This window comes from Microcaecilia unicolor, chromosome 4, assembly GCF_901765095.1.
Source record: "Microcaecilia unicolor chromosome 4, aMicUni1.1, whole genome shotgun sequence".
NCBI lineage: Eukaryota > Metazoa > Chordata > Amphibia > Gymnophiona > Siphonopidae > Microcaecilia > Microcaecilia unicolor.
In genome coordinates this window covers 191,354,731-191,379,734 of record NC_044034.1, presented here as the reverse complement: position 1 = coordinate 191,379,734, position 25,004 = coordinate 191,354,731, and the positions used below count along the sequence as shown (strand labels likewise).

General features: G+C 45.7%; 1 protein-coding gene across 6 annotated transcripts in view; it reads left to right on the top strand.

Annotated features, from left to right (window-relative positions):
• USH1C (USH1 protein network component harmonin) overlaps positions 1-25,004 on the top strand; it is a 420,974-nt gene that overhangs the window by 56,062 nt on the left and 339,908 nt on the right. For all 6 annotated transcript variants that reach the window (XM_030201080.1, XM_030201079.1, XM_030201078.1 and 3 more), the window contains exon 4: positions 21,644-21,782. In XM_030201080.1, coding sequence (XP_030056940.1) covers positions 21,644-21,782 — 139 coding nt within the window. The remainder of the gene's footprint in view (positions 1-21,643; positions 21,783-25,004) is intronic.

The window sequence follows — 25,004 nt, the reverse complement described above, 5'->3', positions numbered from 1 at the left end:
GTATGCTATTACGAGAGGAACAAAGATTAATCTTTCAGCTACAGACTTTAATACAACAAGATCTGGATGCAGACATTGATTATAGTCCTTTCCTGTGACTTCCATCATGTAGAGAACACACGTGTACCTTCAGAAACCAAAAAAAAATCCAGTTTTACGTACATCAGTTCTGTCCCCACTCATGTATAGGTATATAGAAGTTTTTTTTATATAAGATAATCTTGAAGATGACGTGGAGGGGCATAATTGAACGGGGCGCCCAAGTTTTCCTGAGGGCGTCCTCGCAGGACGTCCTTGGGAAGGGGTGGGGAAACCTGTATTATCGAAACAAGATGGGCATCCATCTTTTGTTTCAATAATATGGTGGGGGATGCCCAAATCTTAACATGTAGGTCGTCCTTAGAGATGGTCGTCCCCAGTTTTCAGCAATAATGGAAACCAAGGACGTCCATCTCAGAAACGACCAAATCCAAGCCATTTGGTCATGGGAGGAGCCAGCATTCGTAGTGTACTGGTCCCCCTGACATGCCAGGACACCAACTGGACACCCTAGGGGGCACTGCAGTGGACTTCAGAAATTGCTCCCAAGTGCTTAACTCCCTTACCTTGGGTGCTGAGCCCCCCCAAAAACCCCTAAACCCACTCCCCACAACTGTACACCACTACCATAGCCCTTATGGGTGAAGGGAGGCACCTACATGTGGGTATAGTGGGTTTCTTTTGGGTTTTGAAGGGCTCACATTTTCCACCACAAGTGTAACAGGTGGTGGGGGGGTGGGCCTAGGTCCGCCTGCCTAAAGTGCACTGCAGTACCCACTAAAACTGCTCCAGGGACCTGCATACTGCTGTCATGGAGCTGGGTATGACACTTGAGGCTGGCAAAAAATATTTTTAAAGTTTTTTTTTTTTTTTAGGGTGGGAGTAAGGGGAGGTCATCCCCGATTCCCTCCAGTGGTCATCTGGTCAGTTTGGGCACCTTTTTGAGGCTTGGCCGTAAGAAAAAATGGACCAAGTAAAGTCGGCCAAGTGCTCGTTGGGGACGCCCTTCTTTTTTCCATTATTGGCCGAGGATGCCCATGTGTTAAGCATGCCCCAGTCCCGCCTTCACTACGCTTATGACACGCCCCCATGAACTTTGGTTGTCCCCGTGACGGAAAGCAGTTGAGGATGCCCAAAATCAGCTTTTGATTATGCCGATTTGGGCGACCCTGGGAGAAGGGCGCCCATCTCCCGATTTGTGTCGAAAGATGGGCGTCCTTCTCTTTCGAAAATAAGCCTGCTAATAGATTATGTCCTTATTTTTGTTATATCAATCAGGTAGATAATACGCATGTGTAATTAAGAAAACGTTTGCTGTACTTCAGGTTTTATTATACTTGTATTTTAACAGTCTTGTATTTTCGGCTGCATTTCTAATATATATTATTTGTTTATGGATTTTTTAAAGAATACCCTCACTTAATTAGCCAATGATAATACATTTTTACATTGTTGGGTATATAGACTTATTTTAATTTACATCAGTTTATTGTCCATCATTCATGTACTGCGTACATAGAAGTTTTTTCACAAAAAGACAAAAGGAATAATCTTGAATATGATCTAATAGATTACGTTCCTATCTTGTGATATCAGTCAGGAAGAAAATACACATGTGTAGTTAAGAAAACGTTTGCAGTACATCAGGTTTTATTATAAATGTATTTTAATAGTCTGGTATTATGATCAACATTTTTAATATGTTCTATTTATGATTTTTAAGTATCCCCTCACTTAATTTAGCAAATTACAACACAATCTTGCAACGTAGGGTATATAAGAATTTTAATTTAATTTTTCTAATGTACTCATGAATATTAATATTAATGTTTATACCCACGTGATATACATCTATAGATTCCTTCTTGCATCTTGGGGTATATAAGAATTTTAATTTTATTTTTGTAATGTATTCACACAACTCATTAGTTTTAATGTTTATATCTATGTGATATACATCTCCACATTCTTTCAAGGTTTGGCAAATCCATATTGCACTATATCCCAGAACACTGCTGCTAAGTATTTTTCGCATGTCATCTAATCTTTTATTCTGTCGAACAGGCACATTCTTTGTGCATGCTTGGATCTTTCTTTTTTGGCGCGAGTTTCAGCTATTTAGATAACGGACAGTTGAATTCATATCCCTTCTTTGAACTCTTCATTTAGACTGCTGCTGCAGGCTTTGGAAGTATCACTCTCAAGTTATTTGGTAAGTAACAGTCATTTTTGATATCGGTGCCTGGTTTTCATGGTCATCGGTACACTTCACATCCGTATGAATTTTTTCTTTTTAGACACTGTATAATTTTACTTTGTTTCCTCGGCGGCGTGCTTTTCTTACTTTGTATAAACTGCGTCTGGATAAAACTATTATAAAGCAGATCATTCTCATTCAGTGTGTTTATTAGATGTTGACTACAGCTGTTTGCATCTCTTCACATATTTTTTATTGCGTTTTTGAAGTCTTAACCACGAGCCTTTAAATGACGTGCCACAAAGTTTCTTACTGGAAATAGACACTTATTTCTATAACGCGCTTAGATGGGCAAGGTTCTAGACAGACAATGCAAAACTGCATTAGATCGGTAAGGTTCTAGACAGACAATGCAAAGCAGTGTTTTACACAATGAGTTTTAGTTGGCCATTGTTTATTCATATTTACATTTAAAGATCTTCCTTGTAGTACGGAGTGGATTGGATTGCTGGGTTACAGCACCTTTGTTTTTGTTTTTAGTCCATTAGATTTCAGCCCAGATCTGTAATCTTTTAATTTTGATATTTTATTCCTAGTAGGACTTTTTTGGCTCAACCTTATATGTGTCTTTATTTTCTGTTTTCTTTTTTATATCAGTATTCAATATTTATGTTTTTATCACAAGATTTTGAGACTTTCTATCTCATTTGAATAATATAATACTCTGTACATATGGCTTATTTTGTGTAATTCTTAAGGTACGACTTTTTCTCCCTCTTCCCCATATTTTTATACTGTTTCCCATAACTCTATACCATTCTTTTTATAGGATTGGGACATCCAATAACATAACCATACATGAAAATTTGTTTTCTTTTTAAACCTTTGGAACATCACAAGGTCAGTTGTCTAGAGCACACACACACATATTTTTATATGTGATTTTAAATGACTCAGATGTATTTTTATATGTAATTTGTAATTTTTAATGTTCTAGATGGTTTACTTCACGTTATAATATTTATACATGTAATAAGTTTTTTTTTTTTTTAAATGCATGATTTATTTCATTTTAATTTTTATGTGTATTTTTAATTCTAAGTTTTGTCTTTATTATATGCTTATGGTTGTTTGTAATCCTGACTTTCATATGATTTGTATATGATTTTTGTATGGTTTTTTTAGACTTCTGAAGCAGGTGCATAAGGTCCGAAACACAGCTGCTGTGTTGAGTCACTTGATGCTTTCTAATAAAGACTTTGTAGTGTTACACGTCTCCCTTGGTTATTGAAAGGGCCAGATCATCCTACTCCTTTTTTGCTGCACTACTTGTACATAGGAATTGAGGGTTCCTCCACCTTCTGTGGCACGCCTCGCTCGCTGTAATAAGCATGTCAGATTATAGAGTCTTATATTAAGTAGTCCTAACCCCCACTGCATTCAATTAACATACAAACTCTCTAATGGCAGTTTAGATTTTTTGCCCCCCCCCCCCACCCATGCCAACAGAAATGAGTGAGAGACTGTCAACGAAGTCTATGATCCTTTTGCAATATGCAGAGAGGTAATTGTTGTAGCACATATAGGTGGGAACAAGATCATGCGGTACAAACTAATTCTGCCACTAAGAAATACCAGCAAAGTATGCCAAACAGCCAGCTGTTGCTTTGTGATTTGGAGTAAGTGCTCAATATTTACTCTATAAAGGCACCAGGTATGAATAGGTATTATAATGCCCAAATATCGAAAACTTCCCGAAGCCCATTTTAAAGGAAATTCTCCCATCCAACGAGTACGAACCTCCAGAGATGTTGGTAATCCTTCTGATTTATGCATGTTAAGACGAAATCCAGAGAAGGAGCCATATTTAATGAAACTCTTCAATAGCACCGGCAGGGACCGAGCAGTCGAAGACAAGTACACTAACAAGTCATCGGCAAAGGCCAATATCTTAAATTCATAAGTCTCCAATTTAATCCCCCGGATTTCGGGATTACTAAGACTTCCCTAATCAAAGGGTCCAAGGTAAGTGCAAATAATAACGCAGACAACGGCTTAAGTATAACATAATAGAAGGATGGATGGGTAGTAAATGGATGGGTAGGTAGGTAGAGACAGGTGATAGAGAGAGGAGGGTAAGGTGGGAGATAGTTTCTGGGTCAATGTCGTTTTCTCTTCAGTATATGTAAGGTGGATGGGTTCATGAGATTAATCTGGGTCTTTTGGGTAGGCTTGTTTGAATAGATGGGTTTTTAGTGCTTTTGACTGTGAGACCTGGCCATTAATCATAACTCTAGCCACTGGGTCAGTTTACAAGGTCGGAATAGCCCGTGCAAAGAACCCCTCGATACAAGAAACCTGTAGCACCGTGAACAAAAAGCCCCAGGTGACCCTATCAAAAGCTTTTTCAGCATCGAAACTAATTAGCAGTGTGGGGGTTCGGGTCTCCTGGACCTGTTCTAGAGTGGCCAAGATGGTGCAAATTTTCTTAACTGCTTGTCTCCCACGAATAAATCCTACCTAAGGATCCGCTATCACCGATGTCAAGATACATGCTAAACGGTTAGCCAGGATTACTTCCAAAATCTTCACTTCATACCCAATCAATGAGATAGGTGTGTAAGACTCAGGAAAATTGGGATCCTTTCACGACTTTTGGAATACTACAATCTCCGCCATGCATAGTGAATTGGACAAACTTTGGTCCTCTAGTACGGTGTTAAATTAGCAAGAAGTTGTTGGATATCCGGTAACAATAATTTATAAAATTCAGCTCTGTATCCATCAGGTCACAGGGCCTTATAGAGCACACTCTTCCCCACCGCCCACACAACTTCGTCTATACCAATTGGTGTATTAAGAGCTGCTGACTGAGCAACCGAAAATCTGGGTAAGTCCAAATATCTGGTCAGAAGTATATAAGGAGGGGCATAATCGACCAGAAACGCCTATCTCCATGGGCGTTTATGTCCGAGAACGGGTCCGTGAAGGGGCGGAGTGAACCGTATTTTCAAAAAAAATAGACGCCCATGTGTTATTCGCCAAGGTGTGAGCTGGGCGTTTTTGCTTTTCAGCGATAATGGAAAATGAAATCGCCCAGCTCAAAAACGAATAAATCCAAGGCATTTGTTCGTGGGAGGGGCCAGGATTCATAGTTCACTGGTCCCCCTCACATGCCAGGACACCAACCGGGCACCCTAGGGGGCACTTTTACAAAAACAAAAAAAAAGGTAAAAGAGCTCCCAGGTGCATAGCACCCTTCCCTTGGGTGTTGAGCCCCCCAAATCCCCCTCAAAACCTACTGCCCACAAGTCTACACCATTACTATAGCCCTAAGAGGTGAAGGGGGGCACCTACATGTGGGTACAGTGAGTTTGGGGGGGTTGGACGACTAAGCATTAAGCAGCACAATTGTAACAGGTAGGGGGGGGATGGGCCTGGGTCCACCTGCCTGACGTCCACTGCACCCCCTAACAACTGCTCCAGGGACCTGCATACTGCTGCTTGGGAGGAGGGTATGACATTTGAGGGTGAAAGTAAAAAGTTGTGAAACATCATTTTTTTGTGGTGGGAGGGGGTTAGTGACCACTGGGGGAGTCAGGGGAGGTCATCCCCGACTCCCTCTGGGGGTCATCTGGTCATTTAGGGCACTTTTTGGGGCCTTATTCGTGAAAAAACAGGGTCCAGGAAAAGTGCCCTAAATTCTAGCTACAAACGTATCCATTATCGGCGAAAGGCGCCCATCTCTGTTCGGGTGATAACCACGCCCCAGTTCCGCCTTCACCACGCCTCCGACACGCCCCCGTCAACTTTGTCCGCATCCGCGACGGAGTGCAGTTGAAAGCGTCCAAAGTTCGGCTTTCGATTATACCGCTTTATTTGTTTTTGTGAGAAAAACGCCCATCTCCCGATTTAGGTCGGAACTTGGGCGTTTTTCTCGTTCGATTATAAGCAGGAAGGTCTCATAAGTCTGAAAAACCTCAGCAATCTCACAATCCATATGTACCAAATGCCCCAAAGGAGTATGGATTGCTAAGACCTTCCGGGATCCCCTATTCTGCCTCACCAAATGTGCCAGTAGTCTTCCCGCCTTGTTCCCATGTTTGTGAAGCTGATACTGACAATATAAGGCCGATTTATTTTGGCTGTTTGATGGATTAGTTCATTAAATGAGCTCTGAGCAGCCAAGAAACGATCTCTATTTTCAAGAGATGGTATTTTGCCATATTGTTGACGACAGTGTACCACTTGTTTCTCCAAATGCAGAATGGCTGGATCCCTACATTTCTTCTTCATAATGCTAAAAGCAATAATATCACCCTGTAGGACTGCCTTAGCTATTTCCCAGTACATTACTATGTTAATGCTATGTTGGCCATTAAACGTCCTATAATCCTGCCATTTAGCTTTGAGATAATCCAAAAATTCTGTATCATGGTATAGATCCAAAGATGATCTAGTAAGTCCTCCCCCTACCTCCACCCATATGGAGGCATGATCTGATAGCACAGTGGGATCAATTGAAGCCGAGTGTATTCTCAAGAAGAGCTCTTCCCCTACTAAGATATACCGTATTTTTCGGACTATAAGACGCACTGGACCATAAGACGCACCTAGGTTTTAGAGGAGAGAAATAGGAAAAAAATTTGGACTATGAGACGCACCTTTTTCCTCCTCTAAAACCTAGGTGCTCCGGGGCATCTTGTCCGAATCCCTCCCTCCGAGTTCGGGATCTCCCTCCCTCTGAGGTCTAAAAGTAATTTTACCTAGTCGGGGCTGCAGCGAAAAGCATGCAGGCTCAGCACGTCACTCTTCCCTTCTGTCTCTCTCAGCTCTGGTCCCGCCCTCTGAGGTCTAAAAGTAATTTTACCTAGTCGGGGCTGCTGCGAAAAGCATGCAGGCTCAGCACGTCACTCTTCCCTTCTGTCTCTCTCAGCTCTGGTCCTGCCTTCATTTCCTGTTTGAGGGCGGGACCAGAGAGCTGAGAGAGACAGAAGGGAAGAGTGACGTGCTGAGCCTGCATGCTTTTCGCTGCAGCCCCGACTAGGTAAAATTACTTTTAGACCTAAGAGGGAGGGAGGGCAATCCCGGAACTCAGCAGGAGGGAGGGCGGCCTGCTAAATTTCTCTACCTTCGGACTATAAGAAGCACCCCCCATTTTCCTCCCAAGTTTGGGGGGGAAAAAAGTGCGTCTTATAGTCCGAAAAATACGGTAGTTTATCCAGGACTGATTCTGATGTGCTCTGGATAAATGAGTGTAATCTTTCTCAACCGGGTGAAGAACCCACAAAACATCCACCAATCCTAACATAGCACAAAGTAATGGAATGGTATGGGATTTATCCGTAATAGGATCCGCTACAACATTAAAATCTCCTCCAATAAGAATCGATATTCCCATGAAAGGTTGAAGCTTGTGAATAATTTTATGAAAATTTGTTTTATCATAAACAATGGGATCATAAATGTTGCACAGCATATATGGAGATCCATCAGTCACTAAGTGTGCAATAATATATCGACCCTCCGAATCTGTCACCACCGATTTCTTCTCAACATTCAAGTTTTTGAGAAATAGCATAAGGACCCTGGCTTTCTTTGCCCACTCAGAAGCCTCAACATAATCTCCAACCCACCAGGTATGTAATTTGCGATGTAAGCTATGTAAGATCTTTTTTTCTTTTAATAGGGGACATGATACCCCCCCCCCCCCCCCCCACATTCCAAGAATAAACCCTCCAATCCTTCATGTAATGGCACATATATGTCCAATAAAACTGATCAAGTTTCCATAAATCCTGGGTATGTTGTCCCAGCCTCCAACACACCCAGCTATACTATAATAAGATGTAAAAAATAATAATATGTAAGAAAATGAAAATGGGAATAAAGGGATATATTTGGGGAATTATATTAACCTGCACTGTAAGGTTTAAGCATTTAATCATATAAGGGTCCTAGATGCAATTAAACTCCCTCAGCTTTATCCATAAACCATCATCATACTCATTATAATCCTTTCCGTTTTCGCCTCAGCGGTGCTCATATCCAACCCTCATTCAATGCTGGAAATGCATAATTGCACCAAGTTCTTCATAGGCAATTAATATCGCAATGATTTCATCAACTTTTTTATTTTAAATATTTTAAATATATTATAATAAAATCCCCCTCAGACATTCTGAATCCCCCTCAGACGTTCTGAAGCTCACCTCACTCCAACTGTGGCTCCTGACCTAGGCTATTTGGACTCCCGCACTCAGCCACGCCCATCTGCGCCCTAGGCCACGCCCCATCTGGACATAAAAACCACTCTCAACGTTCCATTGACCACTGACGTCAATGAAGCCAGTTCGTTTGTTCGAAGCTCTGTAGCACAGTCTGTGGGCCCCGCCCTCGCGTCAAACGTAATGACGTTGAGGGCGGAGCACATTCAAGGAGCCAATCAGTAGCCGAAAGCAGGAGAGAGGGCGGAACGACGAAGAGGAGGCGGGTTCGAAGCTCTGTAGCACAGTCTGTGGGCCCCGCCCTCGCGTCAAACGTCATGACGTTGAGGGCGGAGCACATTCAAGGAGCCAATCAGTAGTCGAAAGCAGGAGAGAGGGCGGAACGACGAAGAGGAGGCGGGAGAGAGGGCGCAATGTGGAAGAGGAGGCGGCCCGGCAGCGCTTCTACACACTACGAGGAAAACCTGGCTAGCGCCCGTTTCATTTCTTTCCGAAACGGGCCTTTTTTACTAGTATATTATAATTTCCTCCTTAGAGTACTTATCTTAACAGATAATCGGACCGGGGGTTCTGAAATTTCCGACATGCATGTTTCGCCTGCTAGGCTGTGTCAAAGACTGCCTTCAAAATTAAACATAATGCGTCTCAATTCATCAGGTATGAGTCATCTCTACATTCCCCATACCAGACGACACCCCTTACTCTCCTATACATTATATAACATCTCATGATTACCCTTTGCCGTTTTCAGTGCCAACCTTGCAATGTTTACTCGTGGGATTCCCCCTGCAAAGATGGCGGCGGCGTTCTAAAAATGTCTATTTAAATCCCTCCTCTAATGACGTCTCTTCCTCCCAGGACTCTCATTGGAAGGATACCGACTCCATCTAAATTAAAGTCCCCCATTCTAATTCAGCATTTAGCCCCATCGGGGTCACCGTTTTCAGGGTATATATATGCCATTGCTCCCTTTCTCTCTAGATAAAACGCACCTCCAACGTTCTAATGAAGCCTCTGTTAGCCAACATTCTAAAGTGAAGGGGGTGAGATCGCATTGTGTCTGCCCCGCCCACGCGTCAAACGTGATGACGTCGAGGGCGGAGCAATGACACTCAACCAATCGCAACGCTCGGCAGCGAAGCGTCAGGGAAGGAGGCGGCGCTCTCGACGTCTAGCCTTCCCTTCGCTGTGTTCCGCCTTCTTCTGACGTCAAGGATGACGTCAAAAGAAGGCGGAACACAGCGAAGGGAAACCTAGACGTCGGGAGCGCCGCCTCCTTCCCTGACGCTTCGCTGCCGGAACCGGCACGGAGGTAAATTTAAAAACAAGAAAAAAAAAAACAAAACAACCATGTTGGGGGGAGAGAAGAGGGTGGCCACTAAAGAACAACAATGGGAGCGGGAGGGCAGGGGAGAAACGACAGCATGGATGCGAAGGGGGGGGGGGGGGAGAAGAGGGCGGCCCAGGCTGGGACATGGGAGAGAGAGGAGCATGGATGCAAGGGGGGTCATGAAAGGGAGACAGGGGACTTGCTGCAAAAGGATGAATGGAGGCGGCAGGGGACAGAGGAGCATGGATGGGCATGGATTGGGATGGCAGGGCTCAGGAAGAGAGGGCAATTGCTGGAAAGTGATGAATGGAGGGGGCAGGGGACAGAGGAGCATGGATGGGCATGGATTGGGAGGGCAGGACTCAGGGAGAGAGGGAAATTGCTGGATAGGGATGAATAGAGGGGACAGATGGGCATGGATGGAAATGGATTGCAGGGCAGGCCTCAGGGAGAGAGGGCAATTGCTGGATAGGGAAAAATGGAGGGGCCAGGTGACAGATGAGCATGGATGGGCATGGATTGGAAGGGCAGGACTCAGGGAGAGGGGAATTGCTGGATAGGGATGAATGGAGGGCACAGATGGCCATGGATGCATATGGATTGCAGGGCAGGCCTCAGGCAGAGAGGGGAATTGCTGGATAGGGATGAATGGAGGGGCCAGGTGACAGAGGAGCATGGATTGGAAGGGCAGGACTCAGGGAGAGGGGAATTGCTGGATAGGGATGAATGGAGGAGACAGATGGCCATGGATGGATATGGATTGCAGGACAGGCCTCAGGCAGAGAGGGGAAATGCTGGATACGGAAAAATGGAGGGGCCAGGTGATAGATGAGCATGGATGGGCATGTATTGGAAGGGCAGGACTCAGGGAGAGGGGAATTGCTGGATAGGGATGAATGGAGGGCACAGATGGCCATGGATGCATATGGATTGCAGGGCAGGCCTCAGGCAGAGAGGGGAAATGTTGGATAGGGAAAAATGGAGGGGCCAGGTGACAGATGAGCATGGATGGGCATGGATTGGAAGGGCAGGACTCAGGGAGAGGGGAATTGCTGGATAGGGATGAATGGAGGGCACAGATGGCCATGGATGCATATGGATTGCAGGGCAGGCCTCAGGCAGAGAGGGGAATTGCTGGATAGGGATGAATGGAGGGGCCAGGTGACAGAGGAGCATGGATTGGAAGGGCAGGACTCAGGGAGAGGGGAATTGCTGGATAGGGATGAATGGAGGAAACAGATGGCCATGGATGGATATGGATTGCAGGACAGGCCTCAGGCAGAGAGGGGAAATGCTGGATACGGAAAAATGGAGGGGCCAGGTGACAGATGAGCATGGATGGGCATGGATTGGAAGGGCAGGACTCAGGGAGAAGGGAATTGCTGGATAGGGATGAATGGAGGGGACAGATGGGCATGGATGGATATGGATTGCAGGGCAGGCCTCAGGCAGAGAGGGGAAATGCTGGATAGGGAAAAATGGAGGGGCCAGGTGACAGATGAGCATGGATGGGCATGGATTGGAAGGGCAGGACTCAGGGAGAGGGGAATTGCTGGATAGGGATGAATGGAGGGCACAGATGGGCATGGATGGATATGGATTGCAGAGCAGGCCTCAGGCAGAGAGGGGAAATGCTGGATAGGGAAAAATGGAGGGGCCAGGTGACAGATGAGCATGGATGGGCATGGATTGGAAGGGCAGGACTCAGGGAGAGGGGAATTGCTGGATAGGGATGAATGGAGGGGACAGATGGGCATGGATGGATATGGATTGCAGGGCAGGCCTCAGGCAGAGAGGGAAAATGCTGGATAGGGATGAATGGAGGGGGCAGGGGACAGAGGACCATGGATGGGCACACACACACACTCTCTATCACACTGTGTCTCACATACACACTTGCACACACTCTCATTCTCACACACACACTCTCTCACAAACACACTCTCTCTCTCACACACTCACACTTTCACTCTGACTCTCAAACAGTCACTCTCACATACACTCTCCCAAACATACACACTCCGAGGAAAACCTTGCTAGCGCCCGTTTCATTTGTGTCAGAAACGGGCCTTTTTTACTAGTAGTTCAATAATTTACCAACCGACCCTCCCTCCCTGCCCTCATGAACCTGCTCTAGAGTCCTCCACTGTTAATCCTCAATCTTGTGATATTTCTCAACCCAATGTTCCACGATCGGGGCTTGGCAATTCTTTGTAATAATCCTTGACTTGTGCTCGTTCAGTCGTACTTTTATAGGTCTACTAGTTCTACCTATATAGATCAAGTTACATGGACATACTATTGTATATATTATATTCCTTGTGTCACAATTCGTAAAATCCTTCGCTATCATTATTCTCCCAGTCCCAGGAGCAGTCCACCTAGGTCCCGTTGTAGTGGACCTACACCATTGGCATTTGCCACACCCTTGATGGTCCCCCACATCTTGTTTTGGACTAGGGGTTACAAACTTATTCCCTGCCAGCTTTTCTCCAATAGTTTTCCCCTTCGTATAGGCAATCATCGGAAATTCTTCAAATCCTGGGTACAGCTGAACAATATGCCAATGTCCTCTCATCTTTAATACTACTTTCTTGCTGATCTCTGTATATGGTAAGACACGTTAGCCCTTTATTTTGGTTCTTCTCACAGTCCTCAAGTAGGAACGAGCGCTGAGCGAATCGCGCTCTTAAGTATGCCTTTTTAAAAGCAGATTTAGGGTAACCCCTCTCTTCAAACCTCTGTCCCAGCTCTTTTGCCTTTTCTTTAAAATCACTTAAATCGGAACAGACTCTTCGAATTCGAAGAAACTGACTTATAGGCAAACTATATTTCAATTTATACGGATGATAACTTCCAAACTGGAGAAGAGTATTGCGGCTTACCGGTTTCCTGTATAATGATGTACTTAACCCTCCTCGATCTTTAAATACCACCATATCTAAAAACTCAATCCTTTGTTTACTTGCTGATTTCGTAAACTTGATATTCTCATCTAGGTGGTTAAGCCATTCTATAAACTCATCAAGTTCTTGCTCAGCAAGGCCCAGGGATTCAGTGAAGGTCCATAGAGGTGCAGATCAGGAAGCAGCAGAGAGGCAGAGAGCCAGAGAGAGATCTCAGAATGTTCCAGGGTTTTATAGTTTCTTGTTGGACCATAGGCTGAAGTCAGGTGGGGTGTATTTGAACCAATGAGAACTCAGGGATAGCTGAAAACTAGTTTTGAGATGGAGCATGGTAACTGGTCACATGTTTTAATGACATCATAAGAGTTTCTGTCTGGCCATCTGCTGGTAGATATACAGGTATTTGACAGGATTAAAAGTACATAAGTATTGCCATACTTGGAGTTAACAAAAGACAGCAAAACTTCACTTAATCTGACAAAAGAAGCCCACCTACGCTAGACAATTCTGGTTGCCGTATCTCAAAAAAGATATAGAGGGGCATAATCGAATGCAAACACCCATGTGTAAAAACATCCATCACGGAGAACGGGTCCGTGAAGGGGCGGGCCAAACCGTATTTTCGAAAAAGATGGACATTTAGTTTCGAAAATATGGTTTGTTCTGGCCAAATGCATTGGATGTGGGCATTTTTTGAGCTGGGCGTTTTCGTTTTTCAGCATTAATCGAAACCGCTGCCGGCCATCTCAAAAACGGACCAAATCCAAGGCATTTGGTCGTGGGAGGGGCCAGCATTCGTAGTGCACTGGTCCCCCTGAGATGCCTCTATTCCAGCCTCAAATATCATACCTAGCTCCATGACAGCAGTATGCAGGTCCCCGGAGCAATTTTAGTTTAGTTGGTGCTGCGCGGGACCCATGCAGAGAGCAAAAATTGGAAGAAAAAAAAAACATGCAAGTGCAGTCAGGGATGTCCAAATTAAAACAATAGTAATAGGGGGATTCAAACCAGCCACCTTCTGATTACAAGACCTGTGCTCTAACCACTGCACCACTTATTCAGTTGTTTAGATGCCCTTCCCTTTCCATTAAGTCCCTCCAAGATTCTGTCAGCCAATATCTCGTTTACAAAGCTGGAAACTGGGTTTGTGAGCCCTTGGGCCACTGCCGAGGAGCAGCCAGTGGCAGGCAAAACCACTCCACACCAGAGGCAAGGCAAAACTCTGACAGTAGAATAAACCAGGGTTCAAGCTGGGTCAAGGCAGGCAGCAGACAGTAGCATAAACCAGGATACACGCAGGATTCAGGGCAGGCAGCAAATCAGTAGCATAAACCAGGAAACAAGCAGAGTTCAGGGTTGGCAGCAAATCAGTAGCATAAACCAGGAAACAAGCAGAGTCTGGGCAGACAGCAGAATCAGGCAAGAAACCAGGACAAGAAACCAAACAAGGCAGGAGTGCAACAAGCACCAACATACCTGGGACCTTAGACGCAATGCAAAGACAAGCAGAAATGTTCCAAGATGGCTGATAAGCCCAGAAGCAGTTGGAACTCAGCTGCTGCAATCACCAGGCAGCTACGGGTGCTGTGCAGGCTCAAACAGCACAAGCAAACCTGGCAGCCTGGAAGATCCGGACCGGACTGGGCTGAAATCTGGAATGGGTGACGGTCCACAGCAGCCACCGGTTCTGGCCACCAGAGGGCGAGGTTGAGCACAGACGTAACAGTATCTCCCCCTCCAGGCCACCCCGACTTCCACGGGGAATTCAGGTCTCCACGGGTAGCAATGGTGAAATCTAGGGAGGAGTCGCAAAACATGACCAGGGGTAGCTTGGCTGGAGCTTGAACAAGGCTCAAGGCTGGAACCCAGACTGGCATCAGGACTGGACTTCGCCTCTTGGCTGGAGCTGGAACTCGGCTCGGACTCTGCATCTCGGCTGGAGCGGAAACTGAGCTTGGGTTCAGCATCTGGGCTGGAACTGGAACTCCTCATGGACTCAGCAACTAGACTGGAACTCGGCTTGGACTCAGCAGCTTGGCTGGAACTCAGCATGGACTCAGCAGCTTGGCTGGGACTGGAACTCATCATGGACTCAGCGGCTTGGCTGGCACTGTAACTCAGCATGGACTCAGCGGCTTGGCTGGGACTGGATCTCAGCGTGGACTCCGCAGCTTGGCTGGAACTGGAACTCAGCATGGACTCAGCATCCTCTGGCCTGGAACTCAAAACAGACTCAGGCACCGGGCAGGAACTCAGGGCAGGCTCAGGCACATCTTGGCTGGAACTCCGGGCAGGCTCAGAAGCTTGGCTGGAACTCAGGGCGGGCTCAGAAGCTTGACCGGAACTCGGAGAAGACTCCGGCGCTTGGCTGGAACTCAGAGCAGGCTCAGGCACTTGGCTGGAACTTAGTGCAGACTCAGGAACATCTTGGCTGGAAGTCAGGACAGGCTCAGAAGCTTGACTGGAACTCGGAGCAGACTCCAGCGCTTGGCAGGTCTCAGAGCAGACTCAGGCTCATCTGGGCTGAAACTCCAAACAGACTCAGGCTCTGGGCAGGGACTCAGAGCAGGCTGAAGCACTTGGTTGGAATTCATTGCAGACTCTGGAACATTTTGGCTGGAACTCAGGGCAGGATCAGTGTCATCTTGGCTGGAACTGTGAACAAGAGCTGAACCGGGACCCAGATTGGAATCAGGGACTGAACCGAGACTGGCCTTCAGAAGGCTCCAAAGAAACTGCGTATACGCCTTGTACTCGGGACTTCCACAGCGCCTTCTTTCGGCGTCAGCTTCTGGAGTATCCCGCAGGGCTGGATCCGAGAGAAGTTTGTAGCGGTAGTATGCCAACATGATAGAAGAATCAATCGCCAAAACTGGGTTTGCAGAAAACCCAAACCCCCAGGCCCGCTTTCAGCTGCAGCTTCAGGAGTATTCCTCAAGGCTGGATCAAGAAAAGGTTTCTCACGGTAATCTCGGAGCGTCATCAGTTCATCAAGAGCAGAAACTGGGTCCAGACCAAAATCCAACCTGGGACTAGAGACTGGACCTGGGCTTAAACCCGGATTACCAACAAAGGAAAAAGGAAACCCAGCTGAAAGGGTGATCTTGCTGAGCTCATGGCCTTTGCATTCTGTCACGTTTACAAAGCTGGAAACTGGGTTTGTGAGCCCTTGGGCACTGCCGAGGAGCAGCAGTGGCAGGCAAAACCACTCCACACCAGAGGCAAGGCAAAACTCTGACAGTAGAATAAACCAGGGTTCAAGCTGGGTCAAGGCAGGCAGCAGACAGTAGCATAAACCAGGATACACGCAGGATTCAGGGCAGGCAGCAAATCAGTAGCATAAACCAGGAAACAAGCAGAGTCTGGGCAGACAGCAGAATCAGGCAAGAAACCAGGACAAGAAACCAAACAAGGCAGGAGTGCAACAAGCACCAACATACCTGGGACCTTAGACGCAATGCAAAGGCAAGCAGAAATGTTCCAAGATGGCTGATAAGCCCAGAAGCAGTTGGAACTCAGCTGCTGCAATCACCAGGCAGCTACGGGTGCTGTGCAGGCTCAAACAGCACAAGCAAACCTGGCAGCCTGGAAGATCCGGACCGGACTGGGCTGAAATCTGGAATGGGTGACGGTCCACAGCAGCCACCGGTTCTGGCCACCAGAGGGCGAAGTGAGCACAGACGTAACAGCCAATCACAGCTCGTTTAGCTGACATCAGTGTCGGCTAAACAGCTGTGATTGGCTGACAGAAACTTGGAGGGACTTAATGGAAAGGGAAGGGCATCTAAACAACTGAATAAGTGGTGCAGTGGTTAGAGCACAGGTCTTGTAATCAGAAGGTGGCTGGTTTGAATCCCCCTATTACTATTGTTTTAATTTGGACGTCCCTGACTGCACTTGCATGTTTTTTTTCTTCTTCCGATTTTTGCTCTCTGCATGGGTCCCGTGCAGCACCAACTAAACTAAAATTGCTCCGGGGACCTGCATACTGCTGTCATGGAGCTAGGTATGATATTTGAGGCTGGCGTAGAGGCTGGAAAAATATTTAAACATTTTGTTTTTTAGGGTGGGAGGTGGTTAGTGACCACTGGGGGAGACAGGGGAGATCATTCCCGATTCCCTCCTGTGGTCATCTGGTCATTTAGGGCATTTTTTTGGGACCTGTTCATGATAAAACAGGGTCCAGAAAAAGTGACCTAAATTCTCGCTAAAAACGCCTTTCTTTTTTCCATTATCAGCCGAGCGCGCCCATCTCTCCTCGGCCGATAACCACGCACCAGTCCCGCCTTCACCATGCCTCCGACACACCCCATTAACTTTATTTGTTCCCGCGACGGAGTGCAGTTGAAGATGCCCAAAATCAGCTTTCGATTATACCGATTTGTGGCGCTTTTGCGAGAAAAATGCCCATCTCCCGATTTAGGTGGAAATATGGGCGTTTTTCTCTTTCGAAAATAAGCTGGATAGTGGAATTAGAAAAGGTGCAGAGAAGGGCAACGAAAATGATAAAGGGGATGGGACGACTTCCCTATGAGGAAAGGCTAAAGCGACTAGGGCTCTTCAGCTTGGAGTAAAGCCGGCTGAGGGAAGATATGATAGAAGTCTATAAAATAATGAGCGGAGTTGAATTGGTAGATGTGAAGCATCTGTTTATGCTTTCCAAAACTACTAGGACTAGGGGGCATGCGATGAAGCTACAAAGTAGTAAATTTAAAACAAATTGGAGAAAATGTTTCTTCACTCAACGTGTAATTAAACTCTGGAATTCGTTGCCAGAGAATGTGGTAAAGGCGGGTTTTAAAAAGGTTTGGACGACTTCCTAAAGGAAAAGTCCATAGACCATTATTAAATTGGACAGGGAAAATCCACGATTTCTGGGATAAGCAGTATAAAATGTTTTGTACTTTTTTGGGATCTTGCCAGGTATTTGTGACGTGGATTGGCCACTGTTGGAAACAGGATGCTGGGCTTGATGGACCTTTGGTCTGTCCCAGTATGGCAATACTTATGTACTTATGACTAAGAGTTTTCTTTTCAGTAAGCCCTCTAACAAAATAGGATCTATCCCCTTGAGGGCTTACACAATGTCCCCCTCCTCCCATATTGCATCTCTGTAATTGATGAACACTCCTCTCGCATCCCTACTAGGCAGAAATACAATATAGCTCGGTTAAAAAAAAAAGAAAAGGGGGGAGGGAAGGGGGAGAGAGGAAAAATCTCGAAAAATGGAAGTGGGGCAGGGGAAGAACCAGTAGAGGAATTGGGTACATAAACGTCCTCACGCACCTATTCCAGTAGATAAACAGCTACTCATAAAGCCATAGTTCCCCTCCCCACAATGAACACATTATGAACAATTCTCAAACATCCTCATCCCTCCAAGAAAAAAAGAAAAGCTCAGCCCACACATCCAATCCCACCCCTACCCCACCCTCCATACGCTCAAGACTGTGTGGACCCTAAGATCTTCTGCAGGGTTATGATGGAAACAATACTACAATAATAAATATCCAATTGAAATAAATAAAATATAACAATTCTACAATCAAGATGATCATAGCTGCAAAATCTAGGTTCTGCAGTCTCTTACAGCAAAAAACAACAACAAAAAAACCCTTAAGGGGGGGAAATCTGTAGTAGCCAGTAGTCCAGTAGTGAGGAGGCCCATGCTCTCTCCCAGTGAGTCAAACTGAAGACACCTGTTATTTAGTTAAGTCATCAAACAACAGCCATCCCAGATATGAGAGGCCATTATTCTCCAACAGTTCTCATCTAATCCGATTTCCTCATGATGACATTTCCTGTGAGGAGGAGGATTGCGGCAATTTTTCCAAGTAGGCAAGTGCCTCCCCAGGTTGAGTGAAAAAAGGTTTTGGCCCTCGTGATTAATCTGGAGTTTTTCCGGATACAGCAAGGTAAAACTAATATGTACCGTGATCAGCGAGGCACATACCGATGCAAAAGTTTTCCTTTGCTGCTGAACTTGAAGAGTAATCTTGAAAACAAAGTACCTTGTGATTTTGATGTTTTAGGATCACCCCTCCTTGAATAGTTCATAGAATCAATTGTGTATGAGAATAATTCAGAACTCTCATGATCACCAATCTAGGTTTGTCTCTCGAGGCGCTCACTGGACCCAACCTATGGGCTCTTTCAATCCGAAAGTGAGACAACTGTGCCTTCAGGTGTAGCTTCGATGGACGCCATGACTCTAGGAATCCCATGAGGTTCTGTGCTCCAGCTGCCTCCTGTAACCCAGGAGTGGAGGAGTGGCCTAGTGGTTAGGGTGGTGGACTTTGGTCCTGGGGAACTGAGGAACTGAGTTTGATTTCCACTTCAGGCACAGGCAGCTCCTTGTGACTCTGGGCAAGTCACTTAACCCTCCATTGCCCCATGTAAGCCGCATTGAGCCTGCCATGAGTGGGAAAGCGCAGGGTACAAATGTAATAAAATAAACTGACCAGCCACAGATTATTGCATCTCCAGTGATTTTCCAGGTCATCTACCTTATTTTCTAGGCCAGCCACCCTTTTCTTTAAGTGCACCATCTCCTCAGCCATACCTCACATCAGGGGCGTATCTGAACTGCGGCGGTAGGGGGGGCCAGGGCCAGAGAGGGGGGGCACATTATAGCCCCCCCCCCCGCCGCCGCCGCCGCCGCCGCCATTGCCGATCCCCCTCCCCCCAGCCGCTGCCATTGCTAACCCTCCCCCTCCGTTGCTCGCCTACCTTCGCTGGCGGGGGACCCCAACCCCCGCCAGCCGAGGTCCGCGTCCTCCTGCCGCTGCCGGCTGCCTTTGGTCCTTTCATTCTTCCATTGAAGCTGGCGCCGACGAAAAAGTTTCTTTTGAATCTGACGTCGCTGCACGTTGCACGTTGTACGTGCAGGACGTCAGACTCAGAAACAATTTCTGAGTCTGACGTCCTGCACGTACAACGTGCAGCGACGTCAGACTCAAAAGAAACTTTCGTCGGCGCCAGCTTCAATGGAAGAATTAAAGGACCAAAGGCAGCCGGCAGCGGCAGGAGGACGCGGACCTCGGCTGGCGGGGGTTGGGGTCCCCCGCCAGCGAAGGTAGGCGAGCAACGGAGGGGGAGGGTTGGCAGCGGTAGGGGGGTCCAGGGCGAAATCTGCGGGGGCCCAGGCCCCTGAGGCCCCACGCAGATACGCCCCTGCCTCACATCTGATCCTCCAAAGCTGAAGTTCTACGCAAACTGTCATCGAGCTCCAGACAGACACTATCAATGTGTTCGTGAGCTTCCTCGGTTCTATCAAGCAGTTGCTGCAATTTAAAGGTCAGCGCTGCCTCTACTACCGCTTTCACCTCCACCACTAATTTGGTCTTCCACATGTTGCTCACTAGGGGACTTGAGGTGTCGCGTGCGTCCGCCATTTTGAACTCCGCAAGCTTCTGCTTGTCTTGCTCTTTGCACAGCAGTTTTGAAGCCATAATCCACTCAGATCATTGCTGAAGTTACCCCTTGTTACGAGGCAATTTAACTTGTTCCCTGCGATCAGTCTGGAAGGAATTTTCAGACAAGTGAGCCATTTATAGGCAGGTCAGTAGGAAAGTCGTGGGAGCTATATTACTCTGCTACTGCTCCCGGCCATGGTGATCACATGACTGGCTTAGCAACCTAGTAAACCGTGACAGATAAAGACAAAATGGTGCATCTGGTCTGCCCAGCTGACATTCATCAGCTTTGAGTAGATACATATTCTAGTTCCTATATTTATTTATATATTTGGATTTGCTCACACCTTTTTCAGTAGTAGCTCAAGATGAGTTACATTCAGGTACACTGGGTATATTTATGTAACCCAGCACCAGTTCTCTCCTCCCTCATATCTTTCGCCTGGCCTTGCTACCCTTTTCATACCACTACCTTTCATATCTGACCTAAGAATGTCCAAAATCTGTTACAGCTGGTAAGCTGGTTGGTTATTTCAGGCCTTACTATCAAGTTTTGGTTCTTACACCGATAACTAAAGATACCTCTTCTCTTTTCCCTCCAAGCTCCCATCCTCTTTCCTGCCCTTTCTTTTACCCTTCCTTATTCTTCACTTCTCTTCTCCACCCTTCATTGTGCCTCCTTTCTTCATCACATTTCTGTTGCTTACCCTTTCTCCTTTGTATCACCCGCCTGGTGCTACACAGTTTTGTTGATTGTTACTATTTTTCATTCTTCCCCTGCAGGTAGATGCATTTTCTAATTTCTTGCTAAAATGCATATTCCTGCAAGGGAAGCATGAAAAAATAGTAACATCATTGTTTTATGTGATACTAAACTATTTGTTTTAGACACAAGGAAATATTGATTAACAGTATAAAAAATAATTTTTTGTTGGTTTTAATGATACATTTCAGCAAAGTTTGTTAAACTCAAAAATAGTATAAATAGGTTTTTAAAATAAGGGGAGAGGGTTTTACGAATGATTTGTGCATGTTATCTGCAGCTGGGTCCTCAGGAATAAAATGGGCCCCATGGCAGATAACATGCGTTAATCTTAAGTAAAAGACACCCTAAATAAAACAAATTGTATACTGCATATTGTCCTGCATGACACTCACTTTTTCTGTATAGCACACTACTTTGTTTTTACAGATAAAAGATGGTTAATCAAATCAATAAAGTTTAAAAACCCAGAATCCCTTCTATGTATTACTACTGAGTTTTCTAATAATCCTCAAAAGATTAGTAGAGCCTTTGCAAAAAAGATATGTGGCCTTCCTGTGCTCACTGCAGGTTTTACCATGCAGGTTTCACCATAGTCTCTCTTCATGTAGGCCATCTCAGTCATCTTGAAATCCAGATGTTGTGGTAGTTGCTGTGTAGGATTGTAACCACTATTCCATACAAGTTAAACTAATGCCTTCCAATCATACCATTTTAAACTGTTTTTTATGTCAATACCAGATAACGCTGAGTTTTGTGTCTGCAGAAAGCTAAAGGAAGTAAGAATGGATCGAATACATCCTGAAGGGCTTGGATTAAGTGTGCGAGGAGGACTGGAATTTAATTGTGGCCTTTATATTTCTCAGATCTTGAAAGGAGGTCAAGCAGATAATGTTGGCCTTCAGGTAAGGAAGCAAATCCTCGACCTTTCTGCTGCCAGGAACATTTTTATATACCTATTTGTAATGAAACCAACTGTTGCCCGAGCACATTGAAGATATAAATGCCTTCAGAGGGAAATTTTTCACTAATGGGCTCATATTCGAAAGAGAAGGACGCCCATCTTTCGACATAAATCGTAAGATGGACGTACTCCCAGGGTTGTCCAAATCGGTATAATCGAAAGCCGATTTTGGACGTCCCCAACTGCTTTCCGTCGCAGGGACGGCCAAAGTTCAAGGGGCGTATCGGAGGCGTAGCGAAGGCAGGACTTGGGCGTGTCTAACACTAGGACGTCCTCGACCCATAATTGAAAGAAACAAACACTTGGACGACTTTACCTGGTCGTGTTTTTCTTACGACCAAGGCACAAAAAGGTGCCCGAAATGACCAGATGACCACCGGAGAGAATCGGGGATGACCTCCCCTTACTCCCCCAGTGGTCACTAACCCCCCTCCCACCCTCAAAAAACATCTTTAAAAATATTGATTGCCAGCCTCTATTACAGCCTCAGATGTCCTACTCAGGTCCATCACAGCAGTATTCAGGTACCTGGAGCAGTTTTAGTGGGTGCAGTGCACTTCAGGCAGGCGGACCCAGGCCCATGCCCCCCACCTGTTATGTTTGTGGAGGGAACAGCGAGCTCTACAAAACCCACCAGAAACCCACTGTACCCACATCTAGGTGCCCTCCTTCACCCATAAGGGCTATGGTAATGGTGTCCAGTTGAGGGTAGTGGGTTTTGGGGGGCTCAGCACACAAAGTAAGGGAGCAATTTATGAAATCCACTGTAGTGCCCCCTAGGGTGCCTGGTTGGTGTCCTGGCATGTCAGGGGGACCAGTGCACTAGAAATGCTGTCTCCTCCCATGACCAAATGGCTTACATTTGGTTGTTTCTGAGATGGAAGTCCTTGGTTTCCATTATTGCCGAAAATCAGAAACGACCTAGTTTAGGGATGACCATCTCTAAGGACGACCAAATTTCAGGATTTGTGCGTCCCTGACTGTATTATCGAAACGAAAGGTGGACGTCCATCTTGTTTCGAAAATACAGGTTTCCCTGCCCCTGGATGGGGACGTTTTGTGAGGACATCCAAATCGAAACGAGGATGTCCCTTTCGGTCATGCCCCTCCACGTCACCCAGTGTAACTTGAACAAACTTTCAAAGATGAATATCCGTGTGGTTTCTTTTTAAAAGTTTGCTAAAACTTTACCTGATATAACAAATTAAATCTTAGCTGAGAAGTGCTACCTTAAAGAACAGTTTTGCAAGCCATGCATCCAGCTAAATGAGAATTTATCCATTTAAAGTGGCTTAGCTGAAAATGACTAAAAGTTTTACAGACTTTCACAGCACTTGTTGCTGGGTTATAAAGAGATGTTCTTGAGGGAGGGGGACAGGGAAACACTTAGGTTGGGGGAGGAAAATACCATGTGTACTTGACATTTTCAAATGTGCATGCTCCTTTTTACACCCTGTTGGCCACTTGCACAGATAGCAGGTGAAAAAGTGCATAGATGCTTTTAGTACTCATGCTTTACACCTGCTAATTTTGAAAAGAAATCAAGGAATATGATTTCTGTCTGAAAGTTGAAAGTAAAGTACACAGGCTAAAAAGCACTGAGATACCTCCATTAGACACCCTAAGGGAAATTCAAAAAATGGTGCTCAAAGTTAATTGCAAAAAAACAAACGGTGCTGAATGGTGTTCTATAATGCGTGTTCCAGGATCAGTGCCCTGTATAGAGTAGTTTGTAGCACCAGGATTCACGGTCAACTTTGGGCAAGAGGGGTTACATCAACTAAAACCAGGTGTAAATCCCAGCGTGCAAGTTGGGTGCAAATCCCCCGAATTCTGTAACACTGTACGCATTTTAAGGGAACACCCCTGGCCCACCCATGCCCTTCCTATAGCCATGCCTCCTTTGCAGAGCTGCACAGAAACATTTATGCACTATTCTATAAATGAGTGCATAAGTGTGTTTTCACGTGGCTCTGCCATTTTTGCCTCTTTTTAGCACTTTGCATCCGTTATATTTTTTTGCACTGAAAATTCAGGAGCCCTTTTACTAATCTGTGGTAAAAAGGGTCCTGGTCTAGCAGCAGGGGCCATTTTTGCTGTGTGCTGAGGCCCTTTTTACCACAGTGGGTAAAAAGGCCGAAAAAAGACATGACCATGCGGTAAGATTGTTCTTACCACATGGCCAGGTGGGGGAGATCTGGCGGTAAGGGCTTCACTAACCCGGTGGTAACCTATTGGGTAACCTCCTACCGAAATATTTTTCAAATGTTTCTGCTAGTACTGGAAGTGCTGCACACTAGGAGTGGAACTACAGCCACCCCTATATTGGGCCAGTGGTAGTTCCGGAATGGCAAGCAGTAACCCACATTGGGCTTACTGCTGCTTAGTAAAAGGACCCCTCAGTGCGGTTCTGGCACCTAATGTTCAGTACCCTATATAGAATTTCCTCCCCTGAGGGTGCATGGTGAAAGCCTATTCTGTAACGACATCTGAAATGTAACAGTGTGTCTGTTGCGCCTTACATTAACGTGCCTGCAGTTACACCATCCATGCAACTGGCATAACTGCAGTCATGAAAATGCAGCAGGACATGTGTAACTTGCAGCATTCAGTAAGTTATGCATGTAAATGAGAGCCCCACCCATGCTATGCTGATTTCTATTCCCCTCGCCTTGCATTTACATGCTCTGCCACTTATGCGCGCCCAAGCAGAGTAGCATTTAGGCACCTTGCTAACACTTAAGCATGTTAACTCCCAAATTCTATATATGGGGGTAGATTCAGTAAATGTCACTGATAAAATTGGTGCCAAAAAACCCGCTTAATTGTTATTCTGTAAGACGCCTCTGAAGTCCGGCATGGTTTATAGAATAACAAATGTTAAGGTTGCACATAGGCACAAAAATGTAATGCAAATTCCTGCGTCTACATTTACGCACAGAGGACCATTATTCTGTAATTTCACACGTTATTCTGTAATTAAACACGTAACTCAAGTCCATGCCCCTATTCTGCTCTGAAACACCCATGACTGTCCCCTTTCTGCATCCCTTTTTCAGGCTGTGTGTATACTTTAGGCACGTAAGACCCAATTAAATTTAATTAATGCCAATAATTGCTTGCTAAACCAATTATTGGCACTAATTGGCTTGCTATTTAATTA